The 25,107-nt window shown below is 35.6% G+C and overlaps 1 protein-coding gene across 1 annotated transcript; it reads right to left on the reverse strand.

Moving 5' to 3' along the window:
* Positions 1 to 3,423: 3,423 nt before the first annotated feature.
* Positions 3,424 to 20,120, reverse strand: LOC117339860 (somatostatin receptor type 4-like). Its single transcript, XM_033901567.1, has 3 exons — positions 19,392 to 20,120; positions 8,552 to 8,619; positions 3,424 to 5,845 (listed from the first exon to the last, which is right to left on the reverse strand). The coding sequence occupies exons 1-3, from the start codon at positions 19,468 to 19,470 to the stop codon at positions 4,928 to 4,930; spliced, it is 1,065 nt and encodes a 354-aa protein (XP_033757458.1). The 5' UTR covers positions 19,471 to 20,120; the 3' UTR covers positions 3,424 to 4,927.
* Positions 20,121 to 25,107: the final 4,987 nt, after the last annotated feature.

Consider the following 25,107-nt stretch of genomic DNA (forward strand, 5'->3'; position numbering starts at 1 on the left):
GATGATGATGATGCATTTTTTTTTTTTGTAGAAAATTTTGAAGAAAAAAAATAAACACCGAAAATCTGTTCATAACGCGTTTAAGGACGTTATCACTATACCGTAGCATGGTCTAATCGTCGTGATTCTAACTAGATATATAGCAAATACAAGCATACTCATTATTGGAACTACTACATCTCCCAATCAAGACATTTGTCGCCCTATTCAAATTTTTTCTCGTCGCCTTCCTTCATCTCAATGCTTAAGGCTCTCAGCGGATCACTGGGGAGTTCAAAGACAAAATATCTTTATCTTTTGTTTATTTTATCTTTAGTTTCTCTCTGCGGTATCTGACTGTCAGTTTGTACAGAACGGTGGTATAACGTTGTGTTCATTTTATAGAATCCTTTGTGTTCATTTCCTAAATATGATTGATCCAAATACACATTGTTGTTATATGGATTTTAATGGTTTTCTAAATAAGCAAGATTTTGAAATTTGAGTTATTTTGACGCCCTCTTTGTTATGCATTGGTCGACTAATATCAAGCGCATTGCATTACACCTGGTGTTGAGGTACATATAGTCAGGCCTAGAATATGTGAACAATTTAACACTCACCGTAGTGGGATATATAAGTCATTAGGTATCCTATTTCAATATTAGCTAATAATATTATCGATTTATACCCCGAGGTCAGTCCATACGCAGATTAGACAGTCCTGCTTCATGTTGTAGTGATCTAAATCATGGACTTAGTTACGAAATAAACACTTCGACGAGCAATCAAGTATGGTTGTGCAAAGTATTACCAACTTAACGTCATGTTACTGTACAATGATCGTTAAGACTAATAATTTTCACTTAGATACACTTATTTATTTAAGCTAACCATACGTTTTACAAACGGTGTCATAGATTTATATGATATGTGTAAGAAGGAATATAACAGGTTTGGAACAGATTCTCTTAAAAATCTAATCAGGCGGTGTTGACCCATATCAATTTGTACAGAATATCTTCCCACTTTTGTAATTTAGCCTGAGGTATAGACACTTGAATACTTAACATCAGAATGTTGGAATCAATATTTGGTATATCAGTCGAGACTATTATAGTAATATGTGTTCCAAAAATAGATATAGATATTATTAGGAATCGTTTGAGGTATCGTCACAGAGGAGTAATATCCATAACATGCATTATTGAACATCGCTTTCAGCATGTCACTTTGTTAATTGACAGGAATACATTATCCAAAACGAAATTTCCAGGTGATAGTGCCTTTATTAAGTCTTGTCGAATTATTTGGCGAGTTTTTCATGTAACGGCCAGAGAATTATGCTACTCGAGAAACATGTATATATTTATATCAATTTGAAAAATCAAATTAATAAAATGTTCCTTAACATGATCGCTTATACAAAATGAATGTAAGAGCATATTTTCATATATGCTGCCAATTTCACTTGGCGACTATGAATGTATCGGTGAAATACAAAAAGAAATATTTTCTTGTAGCATTTTCTGTGATTATTTTTGAACTTTATTGTCTGAACTGCAGCAGCGCCAATAGGTAGGTGGGTGAATGTTTTATCCTAGGTCATCAGAATGGTTCCTTCTGGTCTCAAAAACAGATTTGATACATGGTATATTAAGATTGTATATTTTAACACGTGTCTTCCCTTCCATGCTGCTGAATATAAGTAAATTATAATGTTCACTTATTTTCACTAATAGCAGCAATTGCCTGTCATATTGTCAATGACCTAGCTTGTATAGACGTAAAGACCTTGTGATGTAGAAAGCCTTCAATGTAGCAGGAGATGTTCTATTAAGAATACTAGATCGCCATGGTTTTTCTAAAGACAAATATTTAACATTGCCTCCTCTGATTTCGATAGTATGGCCGTCATCATGTCGTTATAGTCCAAGGTTATACCCCAGTCTAAACACAACAGAGAATTCCGACATTAAACTGTAATTCAAAACCAACATCGGTAAAACAAGGACAAAATACGAACACAGATATAAAATTGTATTTGGAACCTTGAAAAGTGCATAGACAATATTTCATTTAAACTTCGCTACCTCAAAGTCAGAGGCGATACATAAAACACCTCGAGATACAAGACAATAAAATCGCCAAAGAAAAATGATATGTCATTTGGAAGTTGGCATTTATTCGGACTATAAACGTAAATAGCAATATTTGTGTGAAGCTAACAACACAAGGAAACTTCCTATTGTCCTATTACCGATATAATTTAGGAAGCCGTCAAACGCATCGCCGACAATACACAATGTCTTGACGGAGCAGTACCGGCGTTAACAGTGACGACAGGATATTGGCTCTGTCGTGATGGCGCTGTACTGCAATGCATCAAAGTACTGCAGAGAAGAATAGATAGAAAATGATCATCGATGAGAATAGTTCGGCAAGTTGGTAATATTAATGACATTTATTTTGTATAATTGGAACAATTTTCCAGTGATGAACAATTCAAATATTTACACTTGATTTGCACATTCATTTCATAAAACCTAAAATATTGGTCATAAACTAATTTCTGTAACAATATATATCGTTCATATTGTATTCTTTATGAAAACTTAACACTAATAGTTACTTAAGCATAAAACCTGTCTTTATATAGTAACTATGGGCGATTTAAATTCCAGAGCTTTGCAAACAAATAGCACATTGCGTATCAGCGCAATAGTTAGAGAGAAAGATATAATAAACATCATTAAAATATCTCCAACATATCAACCAACATGATTTACAATTGAACCTCGTTATCTTGAAATCAGCCGGGTTATGAACATAGCTTTAAGATAGCTTTAAGATAGCCGGTGTATTCAATAGTATATTTATATTAATTTTTTGCTGTTACCACTGATTTTTTTATGCGAGTTAGGCAGATTCATTAAGTTATAAAAGTTCGTGATAACGAAGTTTGAATGATTTCTTGGCATATTTAATTTAACTTTTGACTTGTAAACATTATTGAGATAAATGATCACAGATTGTTTTATCACTTTCTATAACAAATATTGATAAAGCAAGAATCCTAAAATGTTTCCCAGAGAAAAACCCAGAGAGAATAAAGCGCAAAAAGACATATAAATTATTGTATCGTGTATGCTGTATTTTCTTCACACATTCTTTGTGATAAAGTACAACCCGACGTCATAAAACACATCAGTTTATTGGACGTATATGTAGAATAACGTACGGCAGCTACACTTAACACAGATGTAACAAATACAATGTGTAATTCATATCATTTTGTAAAACATGTTTGTGGTCAATTTTATTATCAACACAGCATGAAGTAATAAAAAGAGAAATGCATGATACAAAAATGAATATTGGAAGATATTGGAAGATACTAGTTTAAAGTGTCAGTAGACAAGAGTTTTTTTCATAATTGTTTATTCTGGTATTTACGGTATAATACTCATTCCCTAAATACATCTCAAGTTCTCAGGGAAATGAATTCCCATATTTATATAAGAAAACACCGTATGACGTTTTGTTTTCACTGTCATAATCGTTTTTCCGGAGATATTGACGAAAACTTTCCGCAAACTCATCATCATCGCACCGATAATAATAACGATCGACCAATATTCAAGGTAATAGAAAGTTGTATCCGTTTTTCGTTACACATTATATTGTTATTACAATTAAAACAGAGGATAGTTTTGTATGGAAACTTATGGACCCTACGTATACAAAAATGAAACCGACAAAACAATAAATTACACTCCAAAGAGTATATTGACTACTGAGAAGAGTTCTTACAAGAATTTGTATGGTATCTGGTTGTTTATATTCATATCTCATACAAATAGACAAATGGGGAAGGTCTCTGGACAGATTGTATCATGGCGTAACACATATCCATGCTGCAATCAGATATCGACATACGGACAAAAATACCAGGAGCTATATTTTGGTTTGAAATGAATGATAGTTATATAAAATTATATGTGGCCAAACTTTTTCATAGACAGTGACAATCTGGTTGACAAGTTTAAATACAATTGTTGTCAATGCAGTCTTGTATTTTCAAAGAGAACAGTTCCGTTAAGAAACCATTTAAACAAATACTGTATATCATTTACACATATATATTCAGCATATTCATAGATAATACGTCTTTGCTTGTAACAAGCATCCATTGGCTTAAACAATTATGATATCAGTCCATAACGTGAAACAATGACGTCATTGTTTGTAACGTCGCTTTTGATTGGCTAATACAGCGGCGTAGTCATTTCTAATGAGAAAAGAGTTCATCAATAAAAGTTAATCACCATAGGGATAGAGAATTGAATTACAAGGATTAATTTCAATGATTTTTATCTTATGAAACTAAAACACAAACCATTGGAGAGTACTCATCATAAACCACGAAGCGGCTAATTCTAACTAAGTCTTAATTATTCCTTACAAATTATTTTGTCACATAGAATATCACTTCATATCATTCATTAAGATTTTTTTTACAATACATTAAGGTAATATTTATTCCTACCAAATGTCCTAAATAACAGAAATGATAGCTGATTGTGTAACGTCACAATAATCATGATGGCGGTGTTGCTAAAGACAGCACATCATGTATTGAATTGTACTGTCATATTATGTTAAAATACGTCCTTACAAACAAATAACTATTTTTTTCGTTATATTTTATTATCGCTGCTAAATAAGAAATATCTGTATTTGGATGCAATAAAAGTGTTTTTAAAACAAAATCCGTGCAGATTTAGGCTCACAAATAACGTATATGTGATCATGATGCTAGGCTAGGTACCAAAGAAGCTTCTGCATGTATATAAACATTGTTTACAAGTTCCCAACTCCACAGACTGTAGTTTTTGTCATCTCGATAAATTGATAAAATGTACGTGTACGATATGTCAATTACTCATCACACCGTCTGGCTCGCGCCCGCAGAACACTCCGTGCCAGTACCGATATATTTTGATGTTTCGCTCGTGGCGACATATTTCTTACTCACTTCAGTAATCTCAGCAGGTTGCAGTTGACGTTCGCAATGAAAAATACTTTTAAACTCCTTCCGGAATGCTTTGTTGAAAAACCCGTATATAATTGGATTTTGGCCCGTATTTGCTAACGCTACAATAATAGTGATTGTAAATTGTGTCGATGTAATAGAATGTAAATACACTGCTAGGAAACTAACAACAAAAAATGGCGACCACATAAGCACAAATGACACTACAATCGCGACAAACATTTTGGTGAGTCGGAGTTTTCGCCTCGTTCTGATTTCCGATCTAGTAAGTCGTCCGGTGCGTCGCAATGATCGCCGCACAAATTTGAAAATCTTGTAATAGTTTATTAGTATAATCATTAGAGGGGCGATGAAGAAAAATGTGACCATGAAGGAGAGATACACGTCAATATGGAAATGTTCCGGCCACATGATACCACAATATGTCAGAGTGACGTCATCCAAGACTAACTGTTGTTCCAGCTGTGCCCAGGCTATTGGGATTGGGAAGCTGGATGATAGAATCCAAATGCCAAGAATCACAAAACATGCAATTTCTTTAGTCATCTTTTTACTTGACAGCAAACAGATGCTGAAGAAACGTTCAATGCTTATCATCATTAGTGTCAGTATAGAAGATATTCCGGACACAAACTGGACATAAGTGACCAACTTGCAGATAAAATTTCCGAACACCCAATTGCGGGTGATACGAGTGGCCATGATAAAAGGGATCCACAAAGCGAACAATAGGTCCGCGACGGCCAGATTACCGATGAAGTAGTTTGTAGTTTTCCGCATCTTTGGATTTCTGTAAATCGCCCATATCACCTGGAATTTAAATTGAAATATTGTCAATTATTACGTAACTTTTAATATGAAACTATTCTTTGATTATTAAGAATTTCAGTAAGTTTTTGCAAAGGAAGATTATTTGGCTATTCACTGAAACAGATGATACTGAGAATTATTGATATATACATTTTTCTTTGAAATGTGGCAAACGTTTATTGCGACGATACGACAAAATTGTTCAAACCATTCAAACGCCTGTCATGTACAAGTTAATGTACATGTCAATATAATAAAGAATTGGGTCGATTCAGGACTGTGGCCAGTTTGGTACTTCAACAGGACTAATACAAATTACATATGCCGGTAAACCTATCAAGACTTAAAGCTGACAGGGCAAGTTAAAAAGCATCCAATTGAGATTAAAAAAAATAATACATGTGCAGATTTCCAAAAATCGTTTCCGAGACATCCCCCAGTTATGCTAGTGTCGTATCTAAGGACGGGCAGACATTTTTTTTGTTATGCGGGGATACAACCAAGCCGCCACTGATATAAAAGGAAGGTGCTTCGTCACACTCGCATTCACTCTAACCTCAGGTGTTCACGGTGACACATCTGATTCACCTACACAATATCTGTACACCACGTGACCTAAAACTGTATTAGCACTTATCTGTAACCTGACAGAAAGATGGTCAGTGTCTCTCAATTATCTTTCAAATCTTGTTCAAAATAAAGTCTCCAAATAAATGCTGGAAAATGCATAATGAATTAATCCCAATCCTTCTTTCCATTTTCGCACGTGTTTTTCGTGGGTGCAGCCATTTTGATTACAAGTAAACAGTCCGAGGAGTTCCTCGGATGTATTCCAATTGTCTACACTACGGTTTTATCACGCTTTAATTGCGTTATGACACGTGCAAAAATGATGGACATAATACTGTAACAGTTGTTCTTGCTGCATATCCCACTGGAAAGACTCAGGCAGGAATTTACTCATATTTACTCTATTTATAATTTCATTAGGTGCATGTTTTGTTGAGGCCCAGATATTTTGTTATTGTCAGTATTTTCTTTTCTTTTTTTTTATCGTAAAATAAGATATATATGTATATATAAAACTACCTCTTCAAATTCCAAATCCAAGTTCTGCAATTGCGTAAAATGTAAGTAACAACCCGTTGGCATGTGTATTGAGAACGTATACTATATATAATGGAGAGATGTGTCGCGCATGTATTGATACATGTAGACTGATACTTGTCTCAATTGAACGCACGCGCTTTTATAGCGGTTCGTATCCACGCATTACAAAAAAGAAAAATGTCTGCCCGTCCTTAGATACGACACTACCATAACTAGGGGGTGTTTCGGAAACGATTTTTGGAAATCTGTACATGTCTTTTTTTTTTAATCTCAATTGGATGCTTTTTAAATTGCACTGTCAGCTTTAAGAATACAAACGAATACAATGAATAAAATTCTGGAATGAATTCTTTCCTCCTGACCGTATTATAATTAGATATCTCACAGACCAGTATTACAATGTACATAACAAGCCTCAATTTGGTATGTATAGATATTGGGCTAATTAGTATTGTTGTCATACGGTATGTGTGATGACTGAAAAATGGTGGATTGATTTCGAAAACAGCATCAAACAATCGCAAAGTGAATCCGATGTTAAATTGTTGATCATGTAAGTGTCCAATTCGGTCTTATCATTGATTTTAGAGGTTGGTGGTATGGGGGGGGGGGGGGGGGGGGGGGGGGCATATTCGTTCACGACAGGAAGGGTTGTGACGAGAGACAACTGGGGAGTTAGCAATATATGAAATTACAGGAACAACTGACAAAGTTGTATTTGGTAGTATATGATTGACATGTTTGACGTCATTGAAGAGGCACGGCAGCAACGAGTGACTGCTTCCAGAGAGAAGCGTCACAGTTCCGCCCAGGCGACGAGGAGGGACGTCCAATGTTCCCACTGTTCCAGCATCTGCACCAAGCACTTCCGGTTGCGCGGCGATCTACAGTACGCACACAAAGATAAGTTGCGCTGCTTTGTTGTCCTCTTCGGATCCGGGGGAAAATCATCATGTATGCCATGAATTTGAAACGTTATCTGAGCGGGACTGCCGGTGGCAGGAAGAGACCTGCTTGTAATGAGACACCGTTGGGCCATGCCCTCGCTAACGCTATTTATCCATGCAAGGTTTATATTAATCAATAACCACACGAATTCTATCAGGAACAGATATACATTAGAGCGTGAAATGAAAAACTTTTGAGACTATTCGTGAAACTATATGACGTGCATTTTGGAGGTTGCTTAGAAAACGTCTTCCCAAATTGGTTCTTTAATGCTAATTTCGGCTATAAAGTATAAAACCACAGACTTTCTGGTCATATTAAAAAAGTTACTTTATATTTTCTTGACTTTTTACAAAATTATACAATTTGTGTTTCTTTTTCGTTTCAGTAAGTATAAGTAGGGATCAATAGACAACTCCATACAAGTGGAAGGTATTTCAGTACTGTAATTAACAGGTGCGTATACTAGATAGAGAAATATGGTCTGAACAATGATCGTTATGGTCAATGGAAAGTCATAATAGACAATCTTTTATATTTATGGATGTTCTAACAATATACACGTTATCTAATATAGATACCGTTAGGCTTATACTAGACATACTTCAGAGTTTCGTTTTTGATATTGAAGATAAAAAATATACAAACCATTCCGTTTCCGAGGAAAGCAAACACCATTATAACACCCAGGGCGAGAGCCTCGATCGCAGATTGACCTATATAAAGATAGAAAAATATATCACTATGCTTAGTTGACATACATATGAGGATATCTTTATTTTCTGTTACCTGTAATGATGTGTATATATATATATATCAAATATAATAATTATGCTCATTTATGGTTACATCAGTATGTATGAACCAATTGTGCATTATGAACTTAAAAATTACATGTTGCGATATCGTTACTTTTCTAGCCCGATACATGTACAACATTTCACGGTATTAGAATGTTCCTATCATACTGTATATTAGAAAATACTACCAAAATATTGTCACCCATCACTTAATAAAATTCGCCGACCATTTACAATATCGCCTCATGTTAAATACAAACCAGATAACGACCTTGACATCGTCATGTCACGTTACTGTGTACAAATATGGAGTAATACTTAAAAGGCAGTATACACGTATTAATATCCACACGTGCGTGGCGCCTGATCATCGCCTACGCCATCTTAATTGTCTTTCCCGAGCGATTTGAACGCCCTCTAACATTGCATTATCATCGAATCACAGAAATCGATACCATTCATAGAGCTGGTTTCAGGACATTCTATAATATCGTCTTCTCGTTAGGCCAGTATTGTATCAACGTTAAGAGGGCCGATGAGGTAGCGCAAATCATTGCAGGAATGTTCATTACTAAGTGCTATTAACGCTTCAGCGACAACAGAAGAAACGACAAACAAAACAAAAAAAAAGAAAAAAAAAAAGCAAGAACATAAAAAAAAATAAAAAAAATAAATCAAAAACAAAATCAAAAAACAAAAACAAAACAAAAAAACTGTCTTTTATTCACGTTGTCCAACACATTAAAAAATAAAGTAATATTGAGGCGATGTCAACACGACGTAATCTGGTTAGTCTATTGCTAAATTTCGGCTCACGGCGTAAAGGCAGACACAGTATTTATAGAAACAATATCACGTGACCTATGAGGAGAGAACACATTTCACAGACTGTACATTTGTATGTATGTTATCCGGGGTAGTACATAGTATATGTTTCTATGTTGAATACTATAAAGGAGACAGTCAATTCTGATAAGAATACATTCTTACACCGATAAACGAATGAATTTTATAATATGCAACATTTTACCTTCTGGTAACGTCTTAACATATAAATCGTTGTTTGTATACGTCACAGACAAATCCGTTATCTAGTTCAATACCTAATCCACAGGTACGCATAGAGGTACAGACATGTTCTATGTACTTATTCGCGAGGTTCAGCAGCTGACGTCATTTCAAATTACATAAACAATTCACCGAGGTGTCAAAAGTAATTTCAGACCGTCTCGGTGCTTAGCTCCAAACTTGAATAAATAAATCATCCGTTGGGTATTGCTTCCCCTAAAACACACCCAGAGACATCTCTAATTGCCATGCTTTGGACTTTTGCCAGACCAATAATGTATGTTTCCATTTATGGCGACCTTTTCAGTTTTTGGCGATAACTTTAACATTTTTTTTACACATTTAAAAACCAGTATTCATAACTTTGAAAGCCTACATACGCCATCCTTTGCGTGCGAGTCTCACAATAGTTTAAAAGGATACGCAAGCCGGAGGAACCTGCCGAGAGAATCATTGTCCGTACATCGCAAAATGAGAGAAAATAAGATCATGTACGCCATCTCAATTGGTTTTATTTAGCGCTTTGTCTTAATATAAACAAAATACAACAATACATGTACATTCTATTGTTTTAAATGGGCCGAACGGTGCTATTTTAAGTTAATTATTACCTAGATAACTCATTTAGTGGACGCTTAATTCAAAACACTTGTCCCGACACAGCAGACAAATCATACCATTACGGTCCGGTCACGTGTCAATTCCAACATGCCATGTCATCATGGCTTTTTAACCAGTTAGAACTGACAATTTAGAAAGCTGTTTTAACATGCCAATGTGGCTATTTAACGATATAGTAAACCAGTTAAGATTTGGAGTATAGATTCTATCACGTTTGGAGTTCCACTTGGCCCAGTGTCTGTTGGGAGGCGAACGCCATATATCAACAGACAACACATGGAGATCGACACCATCAAATAGCCTACATCGGTATCGAAGTCACACACCCAAAATGGCCGAACAAATTTCCTTAGAACATTTAATGTAACATTTCAAGCAAAATTAAATTATAATACCCCATGTGTCTGTTTTATAACTGTTTAATAATCGTTTCCGAGTTCTGAATGATCTATAAACAAATTAGCTGTTTTTCTCTGTTTTCTTAATGAGAAAATATTTCGTTGCGTTCTTCTCAACACATCTTATGCTTTAATGTTTCCGAATCAGGCAACGTATAGCCAACTCTGTATCCAGTCGGTGCGTTCTATACGAAATAGTATATACTTTATAGTGTATCTCTTTGTGGGCTACTTACACGATCACATGCATTGTACATCACAAAGATCAATGGAGGTGTAGATAGTATGTACTTGTCTGGTTTTTATCGATCAAACGGAATCACACACACATCCTACAATAGACACGGACTTACCACTATCAAACACATCCCGATTCTCATTGTAGTGACATAACAGCTATACCTTTATGTTTGTTTGTGTGGTTTTCTGCAAAATCGAAACTGAATATGTATTGGTAAAACTGTTTTTATGTGGAGAAAACACATGACATTTTTGGTATCGGTATCATATTCTGCGAAAATAATTACCCAGGGACTATTTTTGTATGCTAACAAATGAATAAGTGTCTTTACTGCAGAATATGAAATCGACAAGGCGGTGTTGCTCAAAACTTCATACAGGTCCCCGCGAACTATTTCTGATAATGACAACCGCAACATATCAGCCCCGTGAAACTTAACAACTATGCAGTATTCTAGTAACCGACACATTTAATGCATAATTATATTCCATGTCTTCCCCTCAAGGATTTTTTTCGGGAGATGTAGATTCATATGGAAACAGCCATCACTATAATAACAATGGATTATTATCTATTGTCTTTTGCAATAATAGGTTGAACGTATTCGTTGTTCATTGTTATGTCTAGTGATGTCGTAAACATTACCCTTGTTCTTATTTTGGGAACATATAGTAATATAGTTTAGGCCTCGATTTACTTGAGCGGTATCGTCGATAAAACACACGACCTCCACCCTACGGAGCACTTGGTCTGATTATCATTATACTTTTTCAAGCATCTTCCTTTAAAGAATGTTTTTATCGGTATTTTGACCTTGTTTTGTCGATTTTGAGTAAGAATTACGGTTTTGTTTCTATATTCGGTATTTTCGGTTCGGTATATTTTTTGTCAAGGTCATACAGCTGAACAAATAAAATAGCTTAATAGTTATCATTGATCCTCTAGTTTGTCTTTTGCCATCATTCCTTTAGATGTTTGGATGTAACACACATACAGTATCTCATGATTTTAAAGCATTTTAATTACATCATTAATGTGTATACTTGCCAGTACTGGATGACAGAACATCGTAGCTACAAAAAAAAAAAAAAAGACTTTGACGGGAAGAATTGCTAAATGATCTTCCTGTAATGGTTCACGGTTCTAAACATCTCAGCTATATAGTCCAATATCCTGCTTTTATGGCAGTGAGGCTGAATGTCGGGTATGTACCGAAGTTAAGCAAAACCAAACGTGGTCAGCTCTTGGACGGATGACCGCTACGTTGTACCCTTGGTGCACGTTACATTTGGTGGCAGCGTGTGTGCCTGGTAGTCTGTATGGTTCCCTCGGACAGTATGGGAAGCACAATGTTCCTGGAGACTTGTTGGTGACAAGGGGGTCGAGGTATGAGGCGGTACCGCTATAACAACAAGATGGTCAGTTGTGCATGCTGATGATGCCAGGTTAACGCAAGAGAGCTTCGAAGACGTTCTTCATGGAAATTGGCATTTAAGCTGCATAGGCCAAACGATAGCGTTTGTGGCTTTGTAAGTGTACTGTCCATGTACTAAAGTTAAGCAACGTCAAACCTGATCGGCTGTTGAAAGGCTCCGTTGTACCCAAATGCATATTACAAGTACATATCTTATGATGCAAATATAACATAACACCTATTTTGAAACTGACTGGGAAATAGTAAGTAGGGGCCTGTTAGCTAACACGTTATATAAAATAGAGAATAATCATACTTATTATGGCTATAAAAGATTTATCAAACAGAATATATATTGCCAGCAACTATAAAACCAGGAAAATCATTAATGTAAACGGTCTTTCAAGAAGTATCTTCACCTGGATTTGAATAGTAATTTATCAATGGTACCCTTTCTAGAAATTAAAGTCAGCACATTCAACATGTAAATGTAAAAGCATACGAAAAGCAGATATGCGTGACTTCTACTCTACTCGTTAACGGAATTTAAAAACTCTGCCTAGAGGGTTCAAGTAGGACTGCAATTAAGTAAATCTAACCTACAGCTAATGAAGTCAAGTAGACTGAATGTTAACACTTTAATGTAATGGAATATGAACAAGATTACTTGATTAATTATTTGATCAATGCCTACATATCCTCAGAATTAATTATAGATTATACATATCTACAGATTTACCTGATGTGTCGCTCTGAGATTTTTGATGAGGCATAAACTCATATTTATGATAACAAAGAGAGCCTGTGGGTAGGGCGTAAGAATTGTAAGTGTTGCCCCCATTGCATGATCGAAAGAGGCGACTAAATTTGGGATCTTAACTATTTTCTTCTTTCTTACAATTTTTCTTCTTCCTAACGTCTCCCTTGATAATGCCTCACTTTTGGCCTTTTGTTGAGCGTTCGCCCCTGTGAGGAAGGCTTTGGGTTCTGTCCCCTAGCCGAGACAAAGCAGAGTCTTTTAAAATGGTAGTTGCTGCTCCTGCTTAGCGCTCAGCATATTAGGAGTGGGACGACTGCTTCGCCCGTTGTCAGTATAATGTGACCGGGTGAGGTGTCCTGCTAGGTGTCTTCGGCAGTATGCTTCAGTGAGGTAGCACTATAAATCGGCAAAAATTCCGGCTTATCACAAAGAGACTTAACACAAACATACCGCAACCTCCCAAAACACACATACGCACTCACCACACCAATGCATATCGCACGCACGGGAGGCCGTCCTTGAATGACATTGGCTGTTGATAGGACGTTAAACAAATAAAACCAAACCAAACCAAGCCATCAGCCTGGAATTCACGATATATGTTCTGTTGTTCAAATTGGTTGGTCACTGCCGCAGGATGCAGCGCCTTGTGTTCAGAAAGCTTTGGAGATGTAAAATATGTGTGTATATTCAGAGACTTGTTCCCAATATCAAAATCCGTGGAAGATACCAACTGCTTGCTGGAAAAAAACTTACTAAAACGTATTTTTGAGAGTTGCGTGTTGAGGAAGACCATGAGAAATAAAATGGTCGATATCATGATATCGTGGGTTCGTTTTATAAATTTTCAGAATAGATTCATTTACAACTTCAATCATTTGATAAACCATGATAAATTTAAAGAGTTAAACTTTTCCTTAATACCAAAATTGAAAGTGTCTGCAACTGTGTTTTGTAAATAACTAAATCAATGCAAATCCTTAACATTACAATTCCTACAAAAATATGATAACACTCGTTAGTAGAACGGATTCGCCACTAGTATCCAGGTGATCCATTCGGCTTTCTCCTTGTAGCATTCTTTACAAATATCAACCGAGATATACCGTATTTTAAAACTCGTAAACCTCAACATGTATTTAGAGAACAGGTTTTACTGTGAAGGCTCATGTATCGCTATATCCTAAACCAATTTCACTATCTATATGCATCTACAGTTCTTGTCGCTTTAATGATTATGGAATCTACAGTTCTAGTCGCTTTAATGGGTATAGAATCTACCCTTCTAGTCGCTTTAATGGGTATATAATCTACAGTTCTAGTCGCTGTAATGAGTATGGATTCGACAGTTCTAGTCGCTTTAATGAGTATGAAATCTACAGTTTTAGCCGCTTTAATGAGTATGAAATCTACAGTTTTAGTCGCTTTAATGAGTATGGAATCTACAGTTCTTGTCGCTTTAATGAGTATGGAATTGACAGTTTTAGTCGCTTTAATGAGTATGGAATCTACAGATCTAGTCTCTTTAATGAATATGGAATCTACAGTTCAAGTCGCTTTAATGAGCATGGAATCTATAGTTTTAGTCGCTTTAATGAGTATTGAATCTACAGTTCAAGTCGCTTTAATGAGTATGGAATCTACAGTTTTAGTCGCTTTAATGAGTGTGAAATCTACTGTTCAAGTCGCTTTAATGAGCATGAAATCTACAGTTTTAGTCGCTTTAATGAGTATGGAATCGACAGTTCTTGCCGCTTTAACGAGTATGGAATCTACAGCTCTAGTCGCTTTAATGAGTATGGAATCTACAGTTCTAGTCGCTTCAATGAGTATGAAATCTACAGTGCTTTTAGTTGCTTTAATGAGTATGGAATCTACAGTTCTAGTCCTTTTAATGAGTATGGAATCTACAGTTCTAGTCGTTTTAATGATTATGGAATCTACAGTTCTAGTCGCTTTAATGAGTATGGAATCTACAGTTCTTGTCACTTTAATGAGTATGGAATCTACAGTTCTAGTCATTTTAATGAGTATGGAATCCACAGTTCTTGTCACTTTAATGAGTATGGAATCTACAGTTCTAGTCGCTTTAATGAGTATGGAATCTACAGTTCTAGTCGCTTTAATGAGTATGAAATCTACAGTTCTAGTCCTTTTAATGAGTATGGAATCTACAGTTCTAGTCGTTTTAATGATTATGGAATCTACAGTTCTAGTCGCTTTAATGAGTATGGAATCGACAGTTATTGTCACTTTAATGAGTATGGAATCTACAGTTCTAGTCATTTTAATGAGTATGGAATCGACAGTTATTGTCACTTTAATGAGTATGGAATCTACAGTTCTTGTCACTTTAATGAGTATGGAATCTACAGTTTTAGTCACTTTAATGAGTATGAAATCTACAGTTCTTGTCGCTTTAATGAGTATAAAATCTACAGTTCTAGTCGCTTTAATGAGTATGAAATCTACAGTTCTTGTCACTTTAATGAGTATGGAATCTACAGTTCTAGTCACTTTAATGAGTATGAAATCTACAGTTCTTATCGCTTTAGTATGAAATCTACAGTTCTAGTCGCTTTAATGAGTATGAAATCTACAGTTCTTATCGCTTAAATGAGTGTGAAATCTACAGTTCTAGTCGTTTTAATGAGTATGGAATCTACAGTTCTTGTCGCTTTAATGAGTATGAAATCTACAGTTCTATTCGCTTTAATGAGTATGGAATCTACAGTTCTAGTCGCTTTAATGAGTATGGAATCTGCAGTTCTAGTCGCTTTAATGAGTATAAAATTTACAGTTCTTGTCGCTTTAATGAGTATGAAATCTACAGTTCTTGTCGCTTTAATGAGTATGAAATCTACAGTTCTTGTCGCATTATTGTGTATTAAATCTACAGTTCTAGTCGCTTTAAGCTTTGATCTGGCTCTCGTTAATTTAATTTGAAAACGCAAAATCACAAACAAGCTTCATGTCCCATCTGTTTACGATTTGAAGTTTGATTGACGAGAGTTGGATAAACAGGTACACAGGTAGCGCGAGATGATTAATTAGTAGTTACTGTGGTATTTGATCACTACATGTAACACATATAGCGTCTTGTATGTGTTACATCAGCCAGATGACCTAGACAGATAATTGATCAGAACTCTGAGGGTTTACTCAGCTTCTAAATTGAAATCCCGGAAAAATGAAAAATAATACACTGTATCACGATTTTAGACAATACCGAAATAAAGCAAAACCGTAATTCCAACTCGAAATCGACAAAACGCCGGCAAACTACGAACAGATATTATAGATTTGCATGGAAGCCATTGAAAAAGCATAGGGAGAAAGAGAGAAAAACACAGATTTTAGCATGAACACAAAAATTGAGATTGAACATGGGTACGGTTTCATGAATACGGGTCCGAGTGTTCGGGAAGGATACGTCACCTTTTGCTTCATTGACAACACCAGCCATGATAATCTAAATCAAAGCCAGGTTACGGTACAGAGTCAGGTGAGAACTGTAATTTGGTGACAACGGAACTCCTAGTCATTTTAACAATCATTGAACACGTCTGACTTACATATCGCATAAGGAAATAAAATATTTCCCAACACTCTCTGTATTGTATACTTATTTGAAGCGACGTCCACGCTGAGAGTTGGTTTTCCTTTATATAATGAAAACACGCGAAAGAATATATTTTATGATTTACTAAATTCTTTTCTGCTCAATAAATGATCTTTTCAGTAATATGGCTGCAAATGATCTGATCGAATCCTATAATAATCCAGACCTTTATTATTCAGCATTAGTAAAACGAAATACTATACATATATATATTCAACACCCTCAACTTTTCCGGATTTTGTACACAGTCCAGATATGACGTAGTTTCGAGCTTAATACGATTGGTAATTGACAATGTGTAGACAACAAAGCGTGATGTTCCACGTTGGGTGAGTTTGTCAGGAAATACTGACTGACGGCCAAGTGGCCTCGCAAACTAGACGAAGTCTTGTTACGTAAGTGTATTGATTGTTACAGAAATCGTGACAAAGTTTACTGAGAGATTATAGTCGAAAGACTGATATCATTCTGAAAAAAAGACTACTCTCCATTGAAATAAAGCTTATTGCCGTGGCGTACTACTATCTTTAGTTCAACCTTGTTATACTGTCACCATTGTATAGCAACGCCCACGTACATACTGCCAACCGTTATACAATAAAACCTTGTTATACTGTCACCATGGTATAGCAACGCCCACGTACATACTGCCAACCATTATACAATAAAACCTTGTTATACTGTCACCATGGTATAGCAACACCCAGGTACATAATGCCAACCATTATACAATAAAAAAACAACTTGTTATACTGCCTCCATTGTACAAAAAAACCTTGTTATACTGCCACCTCATATAGTAAAACCTTGTTATACTGCCACCATTTTAAGTAAAACATTGTTAAACTACCACTATTAAACAATTTACCTAGTTATACTGCCACCATTGTACAGTAAAACCTTGTTATACTGCCACCCTTGTACAGTAAAACCTTGTTATACTGCCACCATTGTACAGTAAAACCTTGTTATACTGCCACCCTTGTACAGTAAAACCTTGTTTTACTGCCACCATTGTACAGTAAAACCTTGTTATACTGCCACCATTGTACAGTTAAACATTGTTATACTGCCACCATTGTACAGTAAAACCTTGTTATACTGCCACCATTGTACAGTAAAACCTTGTTATACTGCCACCATTGTACAGTAAAACAATGTTATACTGCCACCATTGTACAGTAAACCTTATTATACTGCCACCATCGTACATTAAACCTTATTATACTGCCACCATTTGATAGCAAAATCTTGTTACAATTATACAGTAAAACATTTATATACAGTCAGCTTTGTCAAGTAAACATAATGTCAGAATTGAATAGTACAACTTTCTTATAGTGCCAACATTGCACAATAGAACCAGCCATATTTAAAAAAAAAAGTAAAACATTGTTCTACTATTATAAATACAAACTTCGTTATACTGACCGCTATTATACTGAGAACCCATTATACAGCCATTTTGTGTATCAAAAAGCATTGTTATATTGTCACTATTGTATACGAATAGTTTGGCGATATTCATGCATCAATAAAAGTAATGCTTAGCCAGAAAGAAAAAAAGAGACTTTGAAATACATTGGCGGTAAGCCAGGTTGCGAATGAAAATAGGGGATTTAAAACTCGATATTTTCTGAATGGCAAACTACAGTTGGTTTGGTATAAAGCACATTTTATTCCTCTCAGACATGTTGATACATATTGACACGTGTCATTCCATGATGTTACAGGGAAATGTATCTACATCTGTTATATCTTTCAAAAGCAAAAAAATATGCTATTAATATATATATATGTAGTGTACGTTTTTGTCACGCCTGTGATATAAAAACATTCTCTAGTAAGGGAACCGAAATATTGTTAAGTTTAACTATTTTGCTTGGACTCAAAAATCCACGGGTTGTTTGATATAGATAGGTTTTACAGTGTACGGTAAACATAAATGCCCCAAAGGCGAGTCTTAGACAGGAGGTGTGGACATTTTAACTCTAACTTTGTAGCGAAATGTTACCTTTCTGATTAACCGTTCTCAGGTATTTTACACAAACAACGTAGTTTCGTTTCTTGCATGAAAAAAAAACAAAGCAAAAAAAAAAAAAAGACATTGTTGCATCTTATTTTGGATAAAAAAAACATGATTTGGTAACAATTATGAAATAGGTTAGAAACACACCAATCATTCTTGTTGACACGGACGGAAGGTGTGAACATGATCAGTCAGCTGACATCATACTTTTTCACGTCCGATCGGGAAAGGGAAATCGAACCCCTGTCTTTTACCTGTAGGTGAAAGGCGGGTGTAGTATTAACTGTGCCAACCGACCCGCCCCATGTCTTAGATGGATATATAAAAATAAAATGTTTTAAAACTCATATCCCTTTCTCGCAAAATGAAGTATATTGGATTTTGTTCGACCCATGGTGTCATTTAAACGTAAAATGAATGACACACCTATATTTTACTGTTGGTGATTCTCGTAAACAAGTACTGCATGTGTGTAATTAAGGATTGTTTTTTGATGATCGTACGGGAAAAAAACATGAGGTCATGTTGTACTTACCTGGCCATTCTTCGCCGAACTCTGAGAAGAATGTGAACACAGTTTTGTTGGTTGCTGGATCAATAATCAGGGATCCCATTCTGATGAGGTTCAGAGAATCAATGATTAATTCCACAAAAATACCAATGATTAGTAATTAAAATATACAAATCCATTACGCTGCACCATCACATAAAAAGGTCAATCATTCCTTAGATATCCATCAATTTCGGCTCTATATCAATTTCTATAAATCCAAGTCAAATTAATCGAGATGTTAATTGATCTATGTTAATATGTAAATCAATAATTGATACCCAAAAAACATTGGTGTAATATTCCGAAATTGTCACTAAATCCAATTGTTTCGGTTTCAACATTCGCTTAGGTCTACGATAACCAACACAAAATGTCAAAAACAGCAAATCTCACGGTCGAACTTTGACCTGGCTCCTTACGCCCTGTTCGAAATCTTCATAACATGATCTGTCGAAAGCATTATCCCGAAAGTTCACCAGTTGGTTTACAATATATTCAAATCCTTTGAAGTACAGGATGATTATTTACATTCCAATCATTGCGACTACATACAGATTATGATAGTTCACATTGTTTACAAATAGACACAATAAATACAATTCTGATAAAATGTTTATCACTACGTACGCCCCTAATTTGACAGAATTGGCCCGTCCTCTGTTTGTTCTGAGCTGTACTATGTGCCTTGTGGAGCTGCGCAGCTAGTTATCACATACGCTCAATACACTCGCCGATGCGGACTATTTGGCGTGAGTGTAATTAGGCGTATTGACTCTACCTTCCCAGCCCAGGACTGGCGAGATGGCTTATTAGCTGGTTGATTGATATTGTCTTATCGGGAAAGTACTTGTCCATATTTACACGTGCTAATAAATTACATAGCCTCGTTATCGACACACGGAGGTGGTAAACCGGCCCGAGCTAGCATATTCCCTTTTGGCGGAATGGCGGTGAGTGAAGGCTTTTTAGAATTGTCTACGATGACATTTCAATCTGTCTGAGAGTTAGTGAATAATTTACGCTCGTTTTTACACTTCTCGCTACTTGGAACTATTGCCCCGTCTAGGTAGGACGGTATTAAGTCAAGTAAATGTTCTGTCACTACAAGGCAATTCAGCAATTGCACATTATAGACAGCCAATATTCTGACAAGTCGTGTTAGCATATCCTTCAATGTACGTCTTTTTAAAGAAAAGAAAGTATTTTGATCATATAGATGTGATAAATAGAGACAAGAATTATTCAAATTGCCTTCTGCGGCTTTTTATGCAAATATGACTTGTTCTGACAGTTTATAACTAAATTCCATATCGATTCAATCATACCTGAGTTAGTACGCCATTTCAGTTTCGCCCCTTGTGTTCAACCTGTCACTTCATGCAACTTTATATTTAGAACAGCTATTAACAAGTGTTCTGTAATGTGACAGTCAATCGTCTTAGAATTTTAACGGATATATTTGCTTTCCAACAAATATGTTAAGGACGTAAGAGGTTGTCTACTCGGAAACCCTCTTGTACTACTTACTAACTCTATATTAATAAATAATCAACAATTGTTGATTGCAATGTCTCAGACCTGATTTAGATTGTTTCCACATGTCATCAACCACGACCACAATGCAATCATAAACTCTATCAATTCGGAATACCCTCGTGTACTACTTATACAGCTAAAATGCAAACGGAAGTTTTAATGCGCTTTCTAACCGATCACAGTTGTTTGAAACATCTCAGACATGACGTCAAACATATATCCACATTTCTTCGATTTCCAGGATAAAATGTAACCATTCTTTGCGAGCTTGCACGCTGTCTGCACGGTCTACCGTCTGAAGTTTACATCTGTAACATCCATGTATACACTCTGTTAAAATTTTCGATTATAGGCAAACGACGTTGTCTGTACAACGGCATTTCAGCAACAGAAATATTTAGTGGTGAATATCCATCTTTTCCCATCGTCTAGCATTATTCTTTCGACTCCGAGCACAGACTACTTGCAGATATTTATATGCTTTCGAAATGAACCCCCGCCAGCGGCAATTACAGGAAACCAAGTACATCTTAATGATTATTTAAGTATGTAGTAGTAAAAAAAAGTGTGTGTAATAAAGAGGCAGTGAGGGAAATGGAGATTTGACTATCAAACACACACTTTGATTATTGAATGAGGTGAGCTAGATCTGCCGCACGGTTGCGTACCACACGATCGCCTCAATAGGCTAATTGTCTTCACTAAGGCCAGACAAATTATTTCTGTGATGTCGGTAACGCAAATCAATACACGAAGGGACATGTTATGATGGAGTAAAGGATGTTTATAATAACTTTGTTGAATAGGTTATAGGGATAAGATATGTTTGATTTAAGTAACAGTGAATGATACACTTCTCTTCATGTTATCAGAAATATTTAACAATTTCTACGATAGTGAGAATACTTTTGTCAAATCTAAAAGGGCATGGATTAATATTTTGATTTTATTTAAAGTTAGACACATTGGAACTTATGAGGAAGGGATCATCTTCTTTGATTCAGCGAAATCGAACCAAAAGTTTGCTTTATAAAACTGACATATAGCATACACTTTATAGTGAATTTGAAACGCCAATTTTAATTGTGTATATTCCTATGGGGGAGTGAATCACAGAGAATGTCCGTCAACGTAACAATTAAGAGGAAACCAGTGCTCCAAATGTGAGAGAAAAGGTCATATCTAAAGTGTCAAAACCGTCAATAATAAGAATGAACATTTCTCAAGTCATTTTTCATTCAAGAAGTTTAAAAAAAAGTTTGTGATATTTCATTTGACAATTTGTACCTGCAGCCACATTGCATGATCGTAAGGTGCGACTAATTTGAGATTCTTCCTCTTTTCTAAACAACTTCCTAATGTCTCCCTTGACAATACATCACTTTTGTGTCTGGCGTAAATAAATCAGATTTCACTAAAAATGGTTGCTGCTACTCCTACTTCACGCTCAACAGTTTGGGTGTGGGATGGCTGGTACGCCCGTTGTCAGTATAATGTGACCGGGTGGGGTGTACTGCTTGGTGTCTTCGGCAATATACTTCAGTGAGGTAGCACTATAAAATCGACATAAGTTCGCGCTATCACAAGCAGGCAGGCATACACAGATACATCAAACACATGTAACTCGCACATAAGAAATATCCAAATTGTACAATATAGATGTAAAAGCAAACCTTTGAGAAAAAAGTTATTCGTGTCTCTATGGTTCTATCTAGAAATCAAAATCCATGGAAAGAAAACTTCTTATATTTTTCTACCAGACCTATTCTTTATTTGATACCATCCTCTCGTTACCGAATTTCATTTCGAAGTTGTTAGATTGCAATGTAAGTATGTGTTGGTATGACCACCAAGCTTTCGTGACAGACATGTATAAAGGGATGTCTGTGAATGTAAACAATTGGTAAGAGTTATCATTCGCCAGGAGGTCTGCCTCATAGCAACACCGTCTAGGAATAATATCAATACATCATAACAATTAAATCATTATTACCCGACCTTGGTAACATCACCTAATAACCCCGTAAGTCCAACCTCACTGCGGACCAGGTGATTACATTTGACGCCCGAGAACGTTTGTGTTTTTTGGTTGTCCCGGGCTAGGATCAATAACTGACTGATTTCTGTACACACGTGGAAAAAAGTCGCAATTGATATTGTAAATATAGATCGCGTGACATTTACACGTTCTATTGTTTCTTTAATATTAATAAGTGTGAATATTTGACTGAGATAATGTTGCAGAAATTTAAAATAATCTGTGCATAATCCTCTTGTTAAATTCAATTCAGTCAATTCAGCATCTTGATATCTCAAACATATAAAATGCACTTGTCACGATATTCTTTGGGATCCATGTGCTCACCAAATATTCTAAGGGTTTCTGATGGTACATTGCATACATTCGAAAGTTGGTTTTGTAAGAGATGTTGTTTGATATAATACATAAACGAGAATAGTTCGAAGATTCTTGGCTAAAGAGTCTTCTCGTTAAACTCGTTTGACAAACGGCAACACTGCCATATTAACCTTAGTTTGACATATAGATATTCATTTTTCTAAAAAAAAAACAATCAAAAGGATTTTTATTAATGGAACTCTCCTTTTAAAAAATAGAAAAAACTTATCAAAATGGCTGCTCCCATGTGTCGGCACGCTTTGTGTACATGTGCAGTGTATCCATCAGCTTGCCAAACTAATCAAAAACCAAATAACACGACGTTGCTTAATAGTAAGATTTACAGAAATCATTTTTAAGGGAACAAATCAGATTACTTGATTTGTATATGAATAATTCATGACTACAGGTACATGACTTTTTGTGCAGGTGCCCCCACGGGAGTTAGCGTAGATGTAATCATTAGCATCAAAAATCATAAACACTTTTTATTGAATTTTTGTTAATATCGATTGCTTCATGTCTAAAGAATTTGATTTCTTATCAACTGAATCACAGAAAAGAAAATTAATTATTTCCTTTACCATTGTTTGAATGTATTTATCCTTGAAAGATTACGACATGAATGGCGTGTTATAATGGACTTGAAAGCAACATTTTTTTAAATTTTCTTTATCTTTTTTAATTGATAGCTTTGATGTTCTATTCAGCTTTCTGATGTGGAAAAAATGACGAAATCAAAAGTTATATAGCCAAGTTCGCAACTGTGTATTGCTCTTCATCCAAATTATTTATACGGCGATTCAAATGAGAAATGATCCGCATGTATTTCAGCACATAAATGGAGATTGCTGTACTGATTGTTCCAAAGACACACACGATGTCAGCGATGCCCAATACAAATTGGGAGTTATATAAAGTAGATCAAAAAAGGAATGAATCCATGCAGCTATTTCGTCCTTTTATGACTCGTCAATGATGCTAAGACGTAATAGTGATGATACATATGTACCTAGGAGCTGACGGAAGGAATACAAACTTGGTTGAAAGAAATGTCAAATTTCGTTTATACAAACTTTCGATGATATTTAAATTCCATCAATTAAGTAAATGTTATTTCAATAGTCAGGAACCAAAGTCACCAAGATGATTGATTTTGAAAAGTATGGGGTCACCTGCCCGATCAGGTGGGTTTTCACTGGATACTCCGAGCACATTCATCCACAGATCGTCAAATTAAAGTGACTTGCGACGGCGCCCCATTTGGGGACATACTCATATTATCATTTTATCTCGTGCGCACGAGGTAATTTGACCATGACCACGAGTTCATATTTCGTGGCCACGCGTTAATTACATATTAGTATGCGTTCGCATAGGCTGATATTAACAATATTGAGATTAAAAAAGCAAACAACTTTTCAGAAATAATTTTTTTGACATGGCTTATGCTGAAATATTGCATTTTCTTTCAGCAAAACAAGGTATACATTTTTAAATGTGTCTGAACGGAATGGGACTCCTTTAGCGTAAACAGTATTCGGATATAGCAGGCTTAGCTGATTTTCGTTAAGAGCCGAGGACATCAAGTAAAGTTCATAGTTACAAATGGATGTACCTACAAATGTATAATATGCGAAATATGGGCTTGTCATTCAGAAGGAAATCGCTAGAATTCTCCTACAAATACTGGACCCTCATGATGTATCTCTACCAAGGGAAAAATAAACTTAAGAGAAGAGAATATGTATCAAGAGGACCGAT

Source organism: Pecten maximus, chromosome 12 (assembly GCF_902652985.1).
Source record: "Pecten maximus chromosome 12, xPecMax1.1, whole genome shotgun sequence".
Classification (NCBI taxonomy): Eukaryota; Metazoa; Mollusca; class Bivalvia; order Pectinida; family Pectinidae; genus Pecten; species Pecten maximus.

Excerpts from the sequence above, each read along its gene's own strand:
- LOC117339860 (XM_033901567.1), bottom strand. The coding sequence starts at position 19,470 with ATGGGATCCCTGATTATTGATCCAGCAACCAACAAAACTGTGTTCACA. Across the intron at positions 8,620-19,391 it reads GTTCGGCGAAGAATGGCCAG|GTCAATCTGCGATCGAGGCT; the intron begins GTAAGTACAACA and ends ATCTTTATATAG. Across the intron at positions 5,846-8,551 it reads CTTTCCTCGGAAACGGAATG|GTGATATGGGCGATTTACAG; the intron begins GTTTGTATATTT and ends TTTAAATTCCAG.